Source organism: Magnolia sinica, chromosome 5 (genome assembly GCF_029962835.1).
Source record: "Magnolia sinica isolate HGM2019 chromosome 5, MsV1, whole genome shotgun sequence".
Classification (NCBI taxonomy): domain Eukaryota; kingdom Viridiplantae; phylum Streptophyta; class Magnoliopsida; order Magnoliales; family Magnoliaceae; genus Magnolia; species Magnolia sinica.
In genome coordinates this window covers 114,041,693-114,055,927 of record NC_080577.1, presented here as the reverse complement: position 1 = coordinate 114,055,927, position 14,235 = coordinate 114,041,693, and the positions used below count along the sequence as shown (strand labels likewise).

The window sequence follows — 14,235 nt, the reverse complement described above, 5'->3', positions numbered from 1 at the left end:
ACCATTAACAATTCCAAAGAGCCCATCTTGAGGTTTTTCTTAATGTTTATTAGCTATCAAACCTCTTGATAATGTAAAGAAGGCCGGATAAAGAGAAAATACAAAGATCAGCTTTATCCAAAACTTGTGTGGCCCATAGAAAGTTTTTAATGGTCATTCATCACTGTTTCTAGTAGTACGGTCCACCCGAAATTCGTATCTTCTTAGGGTTTGGGATTGCCATCTAAAATGAGATGGAAAAGTTGATCTACGGCGTGGATATACAACAAATACATCAAGGTGGGCCCCACGCGGTTATCGTAAAACCCACTAGGGTGTTACCCGGAAAACTGCTAATCCGCTCACAACAAAAACCTCATGAACGCACACGTGTAATATCTCGCTCGTTTATGAGAGTACCATGGCCCGAGTAGCCGTAGATTAGTACCATGGCCCAAGTAGCCGTAGATCAGTTGATAAATGCAAACACGGAGATACCGGATACAGAGAAAGTGAGAGAGAGAGAGAGAGAGAGAGATGAGCAGTTGCAGAGTTATCTCAGGAAACCACAGCAGCCTCTTCCCAAAACCTCAAATCTCTGCCAGAAAATCCATGGAAACCCTCTCTTTTCCAAATTTCTCAAAAACCCATTTGCCCAAATCGCAATCCAAACAGATTGCAATCTTCTCCACCGAGAAAAACCCAAACAGGGCCGGCCGGCCGGCCTCTCTCAGGACCAGAGCTTTGAGTACAGAGGCTAGCTTCTACGAATTGCTGGGAATTCCAGAGAGTGTCGGCTTCTCAGAAATCAAGCAGGCCTACAAGCAGATGGCCCGGAAATACCACCCGGACGTATCGCCGCCCAATCAGACGGAGGAGTATACGAGGAGATTTATTCAGGTGCAGGAGGCTTACGAGACGCTTTCCGATCCGAGGCTTCGGGCGATGTACGATAGAGATCTGGCCCGGGGGTTCCATCTCGCGTTCTCCGCGAGGAAGCGGTTCGATGAGGTATCGGTTTGGCTGAATTCCGTTGATTTTGGAGTTTTTTTTCTATCGGTTGATTTGGGATTTGATTTGGACGATGATCGAGGTTGCATTGGTTGCACCAGATTGGACTGATTAATCATGAAATTTCATGATATTTAGTGCAACCAAACGCACCCTTAGATATTATCAGATGTTTATTGGTTCGGGTTCTGTTGAATTTGGGAATTTATTGAGTAGTAATCTGGTTTTCTTCTCGATTATCGACCTAATTTAGGTTATCTGAAATTTGGGTACTTCTATTTTTTGGATAATTTTTGGAATTTAATCAGTTTTGAGTTTTCTGGAACCCATCCTTCTTTGTCAACCCGGTGGTGATTTGGGTTTTCCGGATTCTGTGAATTTTCACCATTTTCTAAATCAACTTAAAATTCATTTTTTTCTTGGATGGCGATCGATTCAAAATTGCATTTGTTCATTATCGTGAATCCATGTTTTTCTTCTGCTCTTCTTGCATTGGGCTAGTTTTTCTAATTTTGGAGTTTGGTTTCTGATTTCATGGATTCAGGTTATCTCGAATCCTGTTTTCTTCGCCGCCATCCTATTGATGTTGATTTTCTACATGTTGGGGTGTTTTCCCTTCTAATTTTAGATGGATTTAAAGTTTCAACAGTTCAGATTATTGATTTATTGGTATTGATTGGGTTTTGCAATGTCTGGCTGTTCTTTCTTTTCTATTTTTGGATTGGTTTTGATTTTATAAATGTGTTTTATCTAAAATCCTGTTGTTGCAGCATCATTGCAATGGTATTGATTTTAATTTTTTTCTACAATTTGGGTTTTTTTCTATTTCTGGATTGGCTTGAATGCTATCTATTCTGGGCATCTAGAATCATTTTTACCCAGCCTCGCGGACCTCGTGGCAGTGTCATTGATTTTAAATTTCTAGAAGTTGGATCTTTTCTATTTTTGGATTGGTTTGTATTTTTGTGTGTGTGTGTGTGTGTGTGTGTGTGTGTGTGTGTGAAAATACTCGTTTCTCTTCATCATTGTATATGGATACTGATACCAATTTTCTAGAATTTGGGTTTCTCTATATTTTACTGCTTTGGAATTTTATCAATTTATGCTGTCTAACCCTTTTGTGTTGATTCAGGACCTGTTTGGGTGTTACTTAAAAATGGGTTAATTTCATCTAAGTTAATAGTAGTTGGAGCCATGGATTGGCATGCTTTTTGGAGCCATTGCTAGACATGGGAGGCCATGCATGGTGATCGGAGTGGATGTTATGAACACATCATGGTGGGGACCACACAACTCGTTTGCACTTGATCATTTTCCAACAGTAATTATGTATCAGAGATTATAGTTTATATAATTTGTTGATAATTGGCTTTTTTAATCCCTAAGGGCGCGTTAAGTTGCACCAATCCTATTTGTTAAATATAATGATATCTGGTGCAACCAAACACTCGCGAAAAGGTTTTCTCCTATTTCATTATGGGTAGTCATAATGAAATTTCATGATATCTGGTGCAACCAAACGCTCTGTAAAAGGTTTTCTACTAGTTGTTATTCTTTCCGACTATTCTTTTCTTCTACTATTTGTTAAATATCATGATTACTGGTGCAACCAAAAGCTCCCTAAAAGCTTTTCTACTATTTGCTATTCTTTTCTACTATTTGTTATTCTATTATTTCATTATGACTAGTCATAACAAAATTTCATGATATCTGGTGCAACCATACGCTCCCTAAAAGGTTTTCCACTATTTGTTATTCTCTTCTACTATGCTTTTCTAAAGGGTTTTAAGTGTTAGCCAATAAGTTTTTTTGCTTTTTGTTATTCTTTTCCTGCTTATCTGAAATCCTGTAATTTTGGCTACGTTGGTATTGTTACCGATATGACTGCTCTACAATCACTGTTTGGCCTTTCTTTGAACACATTTTGTATTGCTTCTGTTCAAGTTATATCTAGAATACAGATTTTTCTCCGCCACCGTATTTTTGTTGATTTGAGTTTACTAGAATTGGGGATTTCTTTGTGATTTCATCATCGTGTCATCTCGAATACGCCCATCCCTTGTACCTTGTTTACACAATATCGCAGCTTGGTGAATAGAATGAATGAGTGTATTCATTAGTCATAGCGTGTGCCAATAACTACTCCTATTCTATTAGTTTGGGTTGAGCCAGGTTTTCTTTTTCTTCCCTTTTTTTGGTTTTCGAACTGTATTGTATTGCTTTGGTGATTGGGCGTCATCTCTTTTGGTTTAGGAATTGGAGGTGAAAAGTGAATGGAGGAATAGGTGGCAGGATCAAGTGGCGGGTTTGAAGCGGAGGAGCATGAATAAGGATTCGGGGGATAACATGTCATGGGGAGCTCGGATGCGCAAGCAAAGGAATGGATCGTCTGCACAATAAGTTATTGTTTCTTTGATCTATGTATATGCACCTTCTTCTTCTGTTTTCTTTTTCTTTTTTCCTTTTTCCATTTTCTGCTGCCTGGATTAGCTATACCTATACGATGGAAATGCATAATGTACAAAACAAATGTAATAAATTTTCTTTTTTGACCGTAAATTTCCTGAAATCTGTGTTTCTTGTTGCCTTTTTACACACCTGTGAGATTTTAAGGCATTCTGTTCCTGGTATGTGAGTTGGGTCATGATGGATCTTTTGGATATGCAAATCATCAATTGCACGGATAGAGAGCATTAGCATTGTTCAACTCTTTCGAATTTTGGATTATGTGCATTCATTCATTAATTGTGTCTTGCAAGAAACTTCACAGTATCTCATCATCATCTAAGCCTTATCCCAACTACTTGTCTTCCCCCCTACCCGTACCGAATTATTTTTGGCCAAGTGAGATGGAGTTTGGGACCGATGTTGTTTTTACCGTGCATCTTTTGTTTGCTATCAACTATCTATTCAACTCTTTATCGGCGATGCACTACTGCTGATGTTGAATACTGGGTATTCAATTTCCAACATCCGTCTATCTTTTGTGTTGTTTTGCTTGCATTTCAGAGTTGTTGGCAGTTATCGTGTCAGATTTCTGTATAAATTATGGTCCTGATGCCCTGATCTGCCATTCACTTGGAAGGGGATCTGTGTTTTGTTGGTATGGACCGTTGATCCTGATGACCGATGCTGGATAGGGATGCCCTAGAAATCTCTAGGTTGAAAATTAGATGGTTAAAAGAAAGAAGAAAAAGAAAAAAGAAAAAAAGAGTAGCACTATGGAATGGAGGCCAACTTTTGAATGGCTAGGATCCTCAAATCTGGAAGATTTTTGGGGCCTCACACGAGTCACCCGTCTCGCACGGGCCCCAAATCTATGGGTCGAGTGTGCCCTTACATCCCACAGGCAACTTAACTCGAGCCCGATGTGAAAATGCCCCCGCATTAATCACCCCTAGTGAGGAGTCTCGAACAGGAGACCTCCCGATCTGATATCAATTTGATGCAGGACAACTAACCAGTTGCTCTAAAAGCTCGAACTGATGGAGCATGTCGAATTAATCCCTTTATCTCATAGCCTAAGCCCCAAATCCATGGGTTAGGTCCTCAGCCAAACCCTCCTCGTAAGCTCCAAATCCATGGGTTTCGCCCCCTCGTAGGTCCCAAATCCATAGGCTCCGCCTTACACGAGTCACCCGTCTCACACGAGCCCCAAATCCATGGGTTATGCGGACCACCCACCCCGAGTGTGCCGCTGCATCCCACAGGCCACCCCACTTGAGCCCAGTGTGAAAATGCCCCTACATTAATTAGGCACTATCCGCATCAATCATCCAGACCTTTTAATTCTCAAACTTCTGATATATGCATCAGTTGAAATTTTTTTACCACTTATCCACTCTCTACCTCATCAGTTAGGAAGTTTCAGGCAGGCATTCAAACAGCTTGTTGTTTGCTCCAATGATGTGTGCCAAGTATAACATATCCTCATCCATTCAATTGCTTCCATCTATGTGATTTTACTGTCGTAAAATTTCTCCTTCTGGTTCTTCAGAGTCCGATGCCGTGGAGCTGTGTCATGGGACATGCGACCTTCACAACGGCGGAAATTAGTAAGTGGCCCACCCAACTCTTGTTTGACATGCTAAATTCCACTTCTAGATGGATCCTATTCTATAATTTAATGGGTACCCACTTCCTCTGATGATGAGCTTATCTCTGTTCTTATGCCTATCCAGAACCGTTGAAATTGTGGGTCCTATTGTCGATGGAGCATATCTCTAAAATTGCACTGATCAAATAATCCTAACCATCCATTGGCTATCAAATGGATGGTTAAAAGTAAAATATTGAGTATCCAAATTCAAATGGGAAAAATCAGATGGTTCGTACGATCTTCTCACTGCAATCTTTTGCTCATGCTCCATCCACAGTGGGTTCAGCAGTTTGGAGAGTCTGGATGGACAACATGGTTAAAAGATTTGGTGACTCAACCTGACTCATTTGGCCATCAGTCAAGTCGACTCAGCGTGTGTTGGTGTGCGTGCTGTGCTGTGTTTAGGAAAAAAAAAAGTCACTTCACGAGACTGGGCTGTAAAAAAACAAGATATTAGGCGTATCAATGAACTCCATCCCAGCCCATGTTCTCATTGGTGTATTTTTGCACAATGGCGGCTCTTAGCTGTATCAATGAATGAATGGTTCAGATCTACAATAGGTCACCCCATGTGCCATTTAAAAGCTTGGGGGACGTTGGACATTAGGAGAAGCAAGCAAATGTAGCTTGAGTTGGTAGTTGCTGGTTAGAGATGTCAGTCCCTCCACTGCAGCTCTCAGGTTGAACCCGCTTATAGCTTTTTGTAAAGACTTGCTTTTCAAGTGAGTCAACTCAACAAGTCATGTACAGTCTAGAGCGAGTCATCCTGATGCTCGAGTTTCATAGCGACTCCCCTTGAAATCTTGCCAAGTTTCAAGCTGACTCACCGAGTTTTAGAACTATCGAGTCACCCTACTGACATTATCAAGAGTTGATTCAGGGTCACCTTCAACAGCCACATCTAGAATTTGGCATATTCACGTTTGGAGTTATGATCCAAGAACCAAATGCTTCCCTTCTTGTGTGCAATAAAAACCCCTTGTGGAATCTCAGAGTCATTTCTCTACTTAAACGCCAAGGGCATGAGGCAAGTCAAACTGGTTTTAGCTTGTTGCCTGTTGGGAGGATAGTCTCCTACATTTACTGAGCGGTGCCATTATGTATGGACACATCAGACTGGCTCTATCTTCGAACAGAAACGTAACGATGGATTGGGTCACATCAATGAGCCCAATGTGGCCAAAAGTACTAGTGTACCAACCTGGCACATGTCAATGACTCGTGTGTATCATCTCCTTGGCCGCCAAATTGGCTTTTACATGGCCCTTCATTCATGTATCATGTTAGTACTAACTGCCCAAGATGATGTATTTTTGTGATTGAAGGACTAGATCTCTTGCATCGATGATGATCAATGTATAGTTTAAATGTAAAGAGCATTAAATGATAAATTTTCAGATTTTATTGTTTGTGCTTATAGATTTTGGTATTGCGATTGCATCTTATTGTTATTAGTGGGATCTGCATTCTGTGGTGATGCCATGTGACCTACTTTATTTTGCATTTCATCAGTAGACGTTTGTGTGTATAATTCTCTTTATCACATTAATAATTGATGGGGGTGATAGGACCCCTGATCAATGCTTATGATTGATAGTGATGATCGGATCCTTGATCAACATTGATGATCGATGGCCATGGCTAGATCCCCGATAAATGATGATAATCTGACAGTGATGGTTGGATCCTTAATCAATGTTGATGATCGACAATGATGATTTGCGGTGATGTTCACACATGCTCTCTATTGTGAAGAATAGAGGATGAGGATTGAGGATACACAATGCGAGATATCATATTTACCTTTAGTATTAAATTTTCACAAATGAGACACAACAAAGATGATGACATAATTATATTCCATTGCACTCCTACATGATGAACGCTGTGGCTCAATATTAAAGCCGGGTCATTAGGGAATGAGATGAGTTATACATTACACGGATGACCTACGTATTGTAGACTCAACATATGTGTAGCATTGTCTATTTTTGTCATGGATTGTAACAATATGTGGGGATCTATTATCTATAAATTACTTTGATTTGATCTAATCATTGCATTGTGTGAGTGATTAGTCCCATAGGTAACACTTTGTGTCCTTAGCTATCCTCATGTTGTGTATATGAGGATGTGACTGAGTGTCACTATTTAACGACTGTCTTGATATTGACCACACTTGGTTATTGTTAGGAATTCGGCTTCGTCGATTCTAAATTACACATTTGCGTGAGGAATATTCAGTGGCAATAACATCCAGTTTTTAGAATTATTAATCTACACTTGAAAACTTTTCTACATGATAGTATCAAGTTTTGATAGTTATTTATAAATAATATTCTTTTGAAAAAGTATATGTATTATTTTATTTTATTTTTATTTTTTTTAAAAGGTTTAGATTGATGTTTGTGAGAAGCTGAGTTTTTAAAATGAACTTGATGAGTTGGATAAACATGCATAAGTTGGTAGAATACTTTACACCAGGAAGGTGTGGTTATGTAGACTAAGATAGGCATTAATAAAGTTTAGGTTGTTGTATATTAGTTAGGTAGTCACTTAATACCCAAACACTTATGAAAAGATGATAGAGTTGGTTGCACACGTCTTGTGCTTTTAGCCATGATTTATTTATTTATTATTATTATGAGTCAAATTGACGATCTGCATTGTGCCCATCACACAATGTAATTATGTGGGGGATATTGGATATGGGCCCACTTATGGCAATTACTAGTAGATATCTCTCACAAGGTTTCTTGGGGCGTCTTTTTTTTTTTTTTTTTTGGTTCTTCCACCTTATTTTAAAGTTTTAATTCAAATTCAAATTCAATTCAAGCAAGAGAGGATTGGGATAATCTCTTGGTTCCTTTATGAAAGGAGATGCATCTCTTTGGTAATATCTTCTCATCAGTCGTTGCTTTCAACATGCATAGTATTTGTCTTTGTTTAGCAATGAGATTGCTTGATATACTTACATACCGGTACATTGATATGTTTTACTTCATGAGTTGGTACGCTGGTATGCTTTACTTTATGAGCTGGTGCCAGCATACCATGTCCGTCTTTTTCCCCTCATGGATAAGTCCTAAAGTGTACTCCTGGTGAGTAACTGTGACCTACGGTATTAATTAGCCCCTTCTACTTTTTGTAAAATGTCAATATCACATTTTGGGTGGTGATTGGATCTTATACTCCCAGTTGCAATGTATCATGTCTCCACCAAGAAACCACCAGGCGGGCTTGAAATGTCTCATGTTGGTACGCTAAGAAAATATCAGGTGGATTAGGAATTTATCACGTCGGTCGCAAGAAACTACCCCTATAGCTCTCCAGATATTTGATAGGCAATGTAGATTTTATATGTTGTGGAAAAAAAAAATGATACTCTCGCAGTGTGGCAGATGATACACAGGCACTTTAAAACTTACAAATTGCATACCTGGCATACAAATAAATGAAATCATCCTAATTCTCGGCGCCAATTTATGAAGCTGATTATCAGATTGGTGGAAATTTATTGGACGGGTAAAAATGAAAATTTTCCAATGGCCTTATTTCAATGAAAAAGTGACTATGAATCAAAAGGTTAGGATTGTTCAACGTATATGATTATGGAAGGTAACCAAGCCACAGTGGGTTCTATAGTTCAGTGTGTTTAATTGTAGTTAATAAGTGCCACCTGTACCATTTGAAAGTGCCTGTTTATCAAGCATTAGAAGTGGCCAGAGTATCAAATAGCTTCTCCTTGTCTGTTGCCAAAGAGAGGTCCGAGTAGCAGAATATGGTAGACTTACTCTTTGCATGAGAGGGGTCGGCAGTCGGGGGCTTTGGTGGGCCCTGCTATGGATGTGCTATGTTTCAAAAATCAGATATTAGCCTGTCGTCTGGTGGGTCCTGCCAATTATGTGCTTTGAAAATCGAGACCCTACCATTGATGGGCTGTGTCTCGAAAAGAAGAGGGAGGGAGACTTGATACTCCGTCAGACTGTGATGGTTGATACACAGGCGTTTACAAATTGCATGTGCAGCGTACAGATACATCCAAATACACAGTCCAAATTAAGAATCCCTGTTTAGATGTATCATGAGCAGAAAAACATGCTTATTTGATTATCTAGCTATCAGATTTTTGGATATATATTGGACGGTTAAAAAGGAAAAATGTATCCACGAGTTAGAATTTTGGACCGTTAAAAAAGTTTGATTTTGGAATTTTAATTCTACGACAGGAGGTTGCCCAGTAATGTGAGTTAATGAATGAAATATATACAATTTCTGAGTGCCTGCATATCAAGCGTTGTACACTGCCCGAGTATCATATAACTCCCTAAAATCAGACCATAGCCATCCGTCACCCTATCTAGGGGCGGCTTACATGGATGGGTTGTGTTTCAAAAACGAAAGGTCCGACCTTAGCTGTCCATCACTCCATCAAGTGGGCCCTACGATGGATGGATTGTCTTTTAAGAAAAAATAATAATCAAACATTGGCTGTCCATCACTCCACCTAGTCGACCCGATTGATTGGTTGTGAAAAAATCAGGCATTAGCTGTCCATCACTCCACCTAGTGGGCCCCCCTTCCATGGATGGACCGAGTTTGAAAAGTCTAGGCCGTTAAACAGAAAAATCTGTGAGTGTTTTATTGCTCCTGTTGAATGTTTGGCTGTAAGCCGCTTTCGTTTTCCACGTTGCGTTGAAAGCGTTTTATCCGATGGCTGCTATTGTCCGATTTGTGTGACCATTAAGAGGTCGAATCCAGACATCACTACAAAAAAGTATGGGCAGAACCGTACCTTCGCTTGAAGATATTTTTTGATGGGATGCTTTCATCATTAATGCACTGGCATACAGTTGTATGCATGCCTTCCAAGGAATGGAGGCATTAAGGTGCAATCAGGCAACGTGCATGTAAAAGATACCATTATAGATCCGAATGATATACAGTAAGGTATCTCTAACAATCCTTCTAAAATAATAAAATTTTCTAAAAAGGTTGAAGATATTTTTGTGACCATTAAGAGGTTGTATCCAGACATCACTACAAAAAACGTATGGGCAGAACCATACCTTCGCTTGAAGATATTTTTTGATGGGATGCTTACATCATTAATGCACTGGCATACAGTTGTATGCATGCCTTCCAAGGAATGGAGGCATTAAGGTGCAGTCAGGCAACGTGCATGTAAAAGATACCATTATAGATCCAAATGATATACAATAAGGTATTTCTAACAATTCTTCTAAAATAATAAAATTTTCTAAAAAGGTTAGGAGCTCATAAAGTAATTATGAAAATTCCAAACATTCAAAGATTAGACAAATATTTACGTGAATTGGTACTTACTAAACCAGGGCAATATCGAAGTAGAATAGAAAGATCAAAATTTAGCCGATATGATCAAATCAAATTCATAAATATCCAAGGGCATGATAGGTGAAAAGGGTGGAGATGGCCCTGATCAGGTCATGTATATATATATATATATATATATATTTGATATGATACTTAAGGTCTCTAATAGGGGAGTAGAGCTGGGCACAAACCAAGCTAGCTCGGTTACCTCACTTGGCTCAGCTTGAAAGGTAGGTTCAAGCCAAGCTAAGTTGTTTAATTGAGCTCGAAAAAATTTCAAATTGAGTTCAACTCGACTCAGCTCAAAGATCAGCCCTTCATCCCTCTCTTCCCTAAATGCCCCTGCAAGAGCATGATGTATGTATGCATGGTGGGCTTACACCCTCTCTCAGGCATTTCTCTAAACACTCTTGATCAGCCCATGGTAGACACCCACATCAGGCTCTCTTATCCCCTCCATAGTCTTATAATCCTCCTTTTACACAAAAGGCCATAAAGCAAAATAATTAATGTTGCATTATCAGCACTTATCCCTCTCTTAAGCATTTCATCGAATACCATGTATGCTTCATCTAACTTTCCCTTTCCATACAACCAAATTATAAAAAACCTATATGAAGAGACCCACATCATGAAATCTCTCCATATTTATATATATGAACATCTGCATCGCATCAAACATCCCATCACATTTGAATATCGTGTTTATGATCTTCTCACGGGAAGCAACATAAGGCTCAAGTCCCTCCTCCATCTGATTCCAAACCTTGTAGGCCTCCACCAAATCACCAATCTCACAAAATCCATCAATAAAAATCCCATAAGTAATCTCATCCGGCTGGATTCGATCTCTCAGCTTCGGAACCAGATATCTCGCTTCCGAAACAAGCTTCCAACTATAGAGGCTCTCCACCACGAAATTCAATATCTCTGTACAAACTTCCGAAGCTCGAGCTCAAACTCGTCCTGAGCTATTGACCAAACCGAGCCGAGCTGGTCTATACAGCTCAAGGATCGAGCTGAGTCGAATTTGAGCCGAGGTAAGCTGTTGGCCAAACCGAGTTGAGCTTGACACAGCTTGGCTCAAATTGGTTTGGTGTCTAACTCTATACGAGAGCATCTTACTTAAAAGTGGAGATTTAATCAATGATTTCAAATTTACAGGGACTCCTTACGGAAAGATTAAAAGACGTAACTGCAAAGGATCTTAAACCATGAAGAAAACCTAAAGAGGGTTTTAGCATAAATTACTCCTATTAAATGACACCGCTACAATATCACAGGATTAGATTAAATATCCGCAAATTTATGTTGCTGGATCCTAATCAACTAAATTCTTACTTGGAAGTTCAAATATTTAGGTCAAATCTTACCTTCAATTCACCTAAATCATCTGTTTTTATGGGTTTACCAGGTATTTATCCTTCGTTTTTTTTTTTCCTTCTTTAAATTATTTGACATTCTATCCATTATAATAAACATCATTCATAAAGTAATAAAATCAATATTGTCTTAACTTCTTTCTATTTTATTTGAACATAAGGTAAAACGAATTCATTAGAAATGGTTAGCTCCTACATTTCTAGGAATTATTTTATTGCTATTACAACCGATGGTTATGGTTGAGGCTTGAGAGGGTTAATTTTTTTCCATATATAGTCTTAATGGGTCCATCTCATCTCATGCTCACACTTACTTAATTGCATACAAAAATCAAATATAGGCCCTTGATTACACGTGTGGCCAAGTGTGTTCGATTGAATTGTGCACACAAAGTGTGATGTGCGGAGAGTATATCTTACATCTCTATGAGCCAACGGTTGAAATAAAATGGAAGCGTATAAAGCACGGACCAGATGTAATTTAGACTCCGGCGTGCAAAATTTACTATAGGAACTGATGAGTCCGCAGGCAATGGGGGCATACAGCTGGGCCCACCTGATGGACGGCCTCGATCTTGCACGTGTGAATGGAATAGGACGGGAAGGCTTGTTAGCGAGCACCATATACATTTATCCACGCAGCCACGGCTTGCATCGCATGGGGTCCACCGTATTGAACGCGTGGAGGGTGGACCACGTGGACACATGTCGAAAACATGAGACGCAAGGAGACTAGCAGTTTTGGCTGGATGATTTGGTCCATCCATGGTGGGAGTGCACAAAAATACCAATGGTCTAGATTAGAGAGCAATTTCGGCTCCTTACATGCAAGATGTACACGTGGCATCCATCAAAGGGCGTGGGCCCCGCCTTGGATCGTTCATTTACCCAAAACTGATAACGAATCCGAATTGATGAACCTAATGGGTAGATGGACGGATATCTAATGGATGGTCAGGATGAAGAGTAAAGGGCTGTCAATCAATAGGACTTTGAGCATGACTTGAATACAGTGGGACCCACAGCACCAATGGTCTCGTTTACATTTAAAAGAAAAAGTTAAGCGTTGTACAATTAATACGGCTTGGGCTTGACTTGAATACAGTGGGACCCACGGGATCAATAAAGGAGGCAGATTGCGTACTGAGTTACACTAAGCTTACTCAGTAAATTCTGTAGGGTCCACTGTGATTTATGTATCTCATCCACTCCGTCCATCAATTTTAACAGATGATTTTAGAACTTGAGCCCAAAAATAAAACAAATATAAAGCTCAAGTGGTCCACACTACGGGAAACATTGTAAATTGAACATATTACCATTGAAAAATTTTTGGAGGCCATAGGAGTTTTGGATCAAGATGATATTTGTGTTTTCCCTTCATCCATGTCTGTGTGATCTATTGATTGGATCTCATCCGACTGGGCTCATGGAGTGGGGCCCACCCACATCTGGATATCCGTCCATCTGCTTATTAGGATCATCAATTGGATCTCAAGATCATAACAGTTTGGATGATAAATAAACATCACTGTGGGCCCAGAAAGGTTTCAACTGTAAACAGCAGTATTCCCACTGTTTCCTACGGTGTGGTCCATTCGAGCTTTTGAAATACGTCAGTTTTGATCTCCACCTCTAAAATGAACTGGAAAAACAGATGAACGGCGTGGATAAACCACATACATTAAAGATGGGCACAAATGAGTAAACTATAAAAGCTTACTGATTAGCCCATTACGCAATCCGATTCCTACCTCCTCCGGATCTCTAGCCAGGAAGGGACGGATCTGTGTGGGATGTATTTGTTTATCCACACCCTTCATTCTTTTTCTTTGATTATTTTAAGGTATGAGTTTAAAAATGAGGCAGATCCAACCCTCAAATAGACCACTTGAGCGTTGGATCTGCGATGAACCGCGTGGATAAACAGATACATCACGGTGGCCCCTCATCTAGCCCGTTCCTAGCTTGAGACCGACGGAGTAGCATGTGATCCGCTATGTCAATTACAGTTAATTGATGAGTAAGGTGAGGTTTGATTGGTTTATGCCCTCACAATGCTGGTCAAATACCAAACAACTTTCATATATGCTTTCCTCGGAGATTTGTAGTCACTTAACTTTGTTGATAACTTTATGTGACATGTGATTGATCTAGCCCTATGTGATACATGTCCTACTCGTCTGTAGCTATTTTAAAACATACTTTATTATTTATTTAGAATAGCAGCACGTGGATCAATCAAATCAAGTATTATTGCAGTAGAGTCGAGACCTTGTGGAGTCATAAAGCACGTGGATCAATCAAATCAAGTATTGTTGCAGTAGAATCAGGACCTTGTGGAGTTTATGACTGACATAATTAAACCTTTTTTACGTCACCTAATCTACTCCTTGCTTTATATGCTCC

General features: G+C 39.6%; 1 protein-coding gene and 1 long non-coding RNA gene across 2 annotated transcripts; both read left to right on the top strand.

Moving 5' to 3' along the window:
* The first annotated feature begins 463 nt into the window (after positions 1–463).
* Positions 464–3,549, top strand: LOC131246813 (chaperone protein dnaJ 20, chloroplastic). Its single transcript, XM_058247229.1, has 2 exons — positions 464–990; positions 3,244–3,549. The coding sequence occupies exons 1-2, from the start codon at positions 517–519 to the stop codon at positions 3,388–3,390; spliced, it is 621 nt and encodes a 206-aa protein (XP_058103212.1). The 5' UTR covers positions 464–516; the 3' UTR covers positions 3,391–3,549.
* Positions 3,550–4,324: 775 nt separating this feature from the next.
* On the top strand, positions 4,325–6,506 carry LOC131246812 (uncharacterized). Its single transcript, XR_009171511.1, has 2 exons — positions 4,325–4,907; positions 4,988–6,506. It is a non-coding gene; the product is annotated as an uncharacterized LOC131246812 (long non-coding RNA).
* The last annotated feature ends 7,729 nt before the right edge of the window (positions 6,507–14,235 follow it).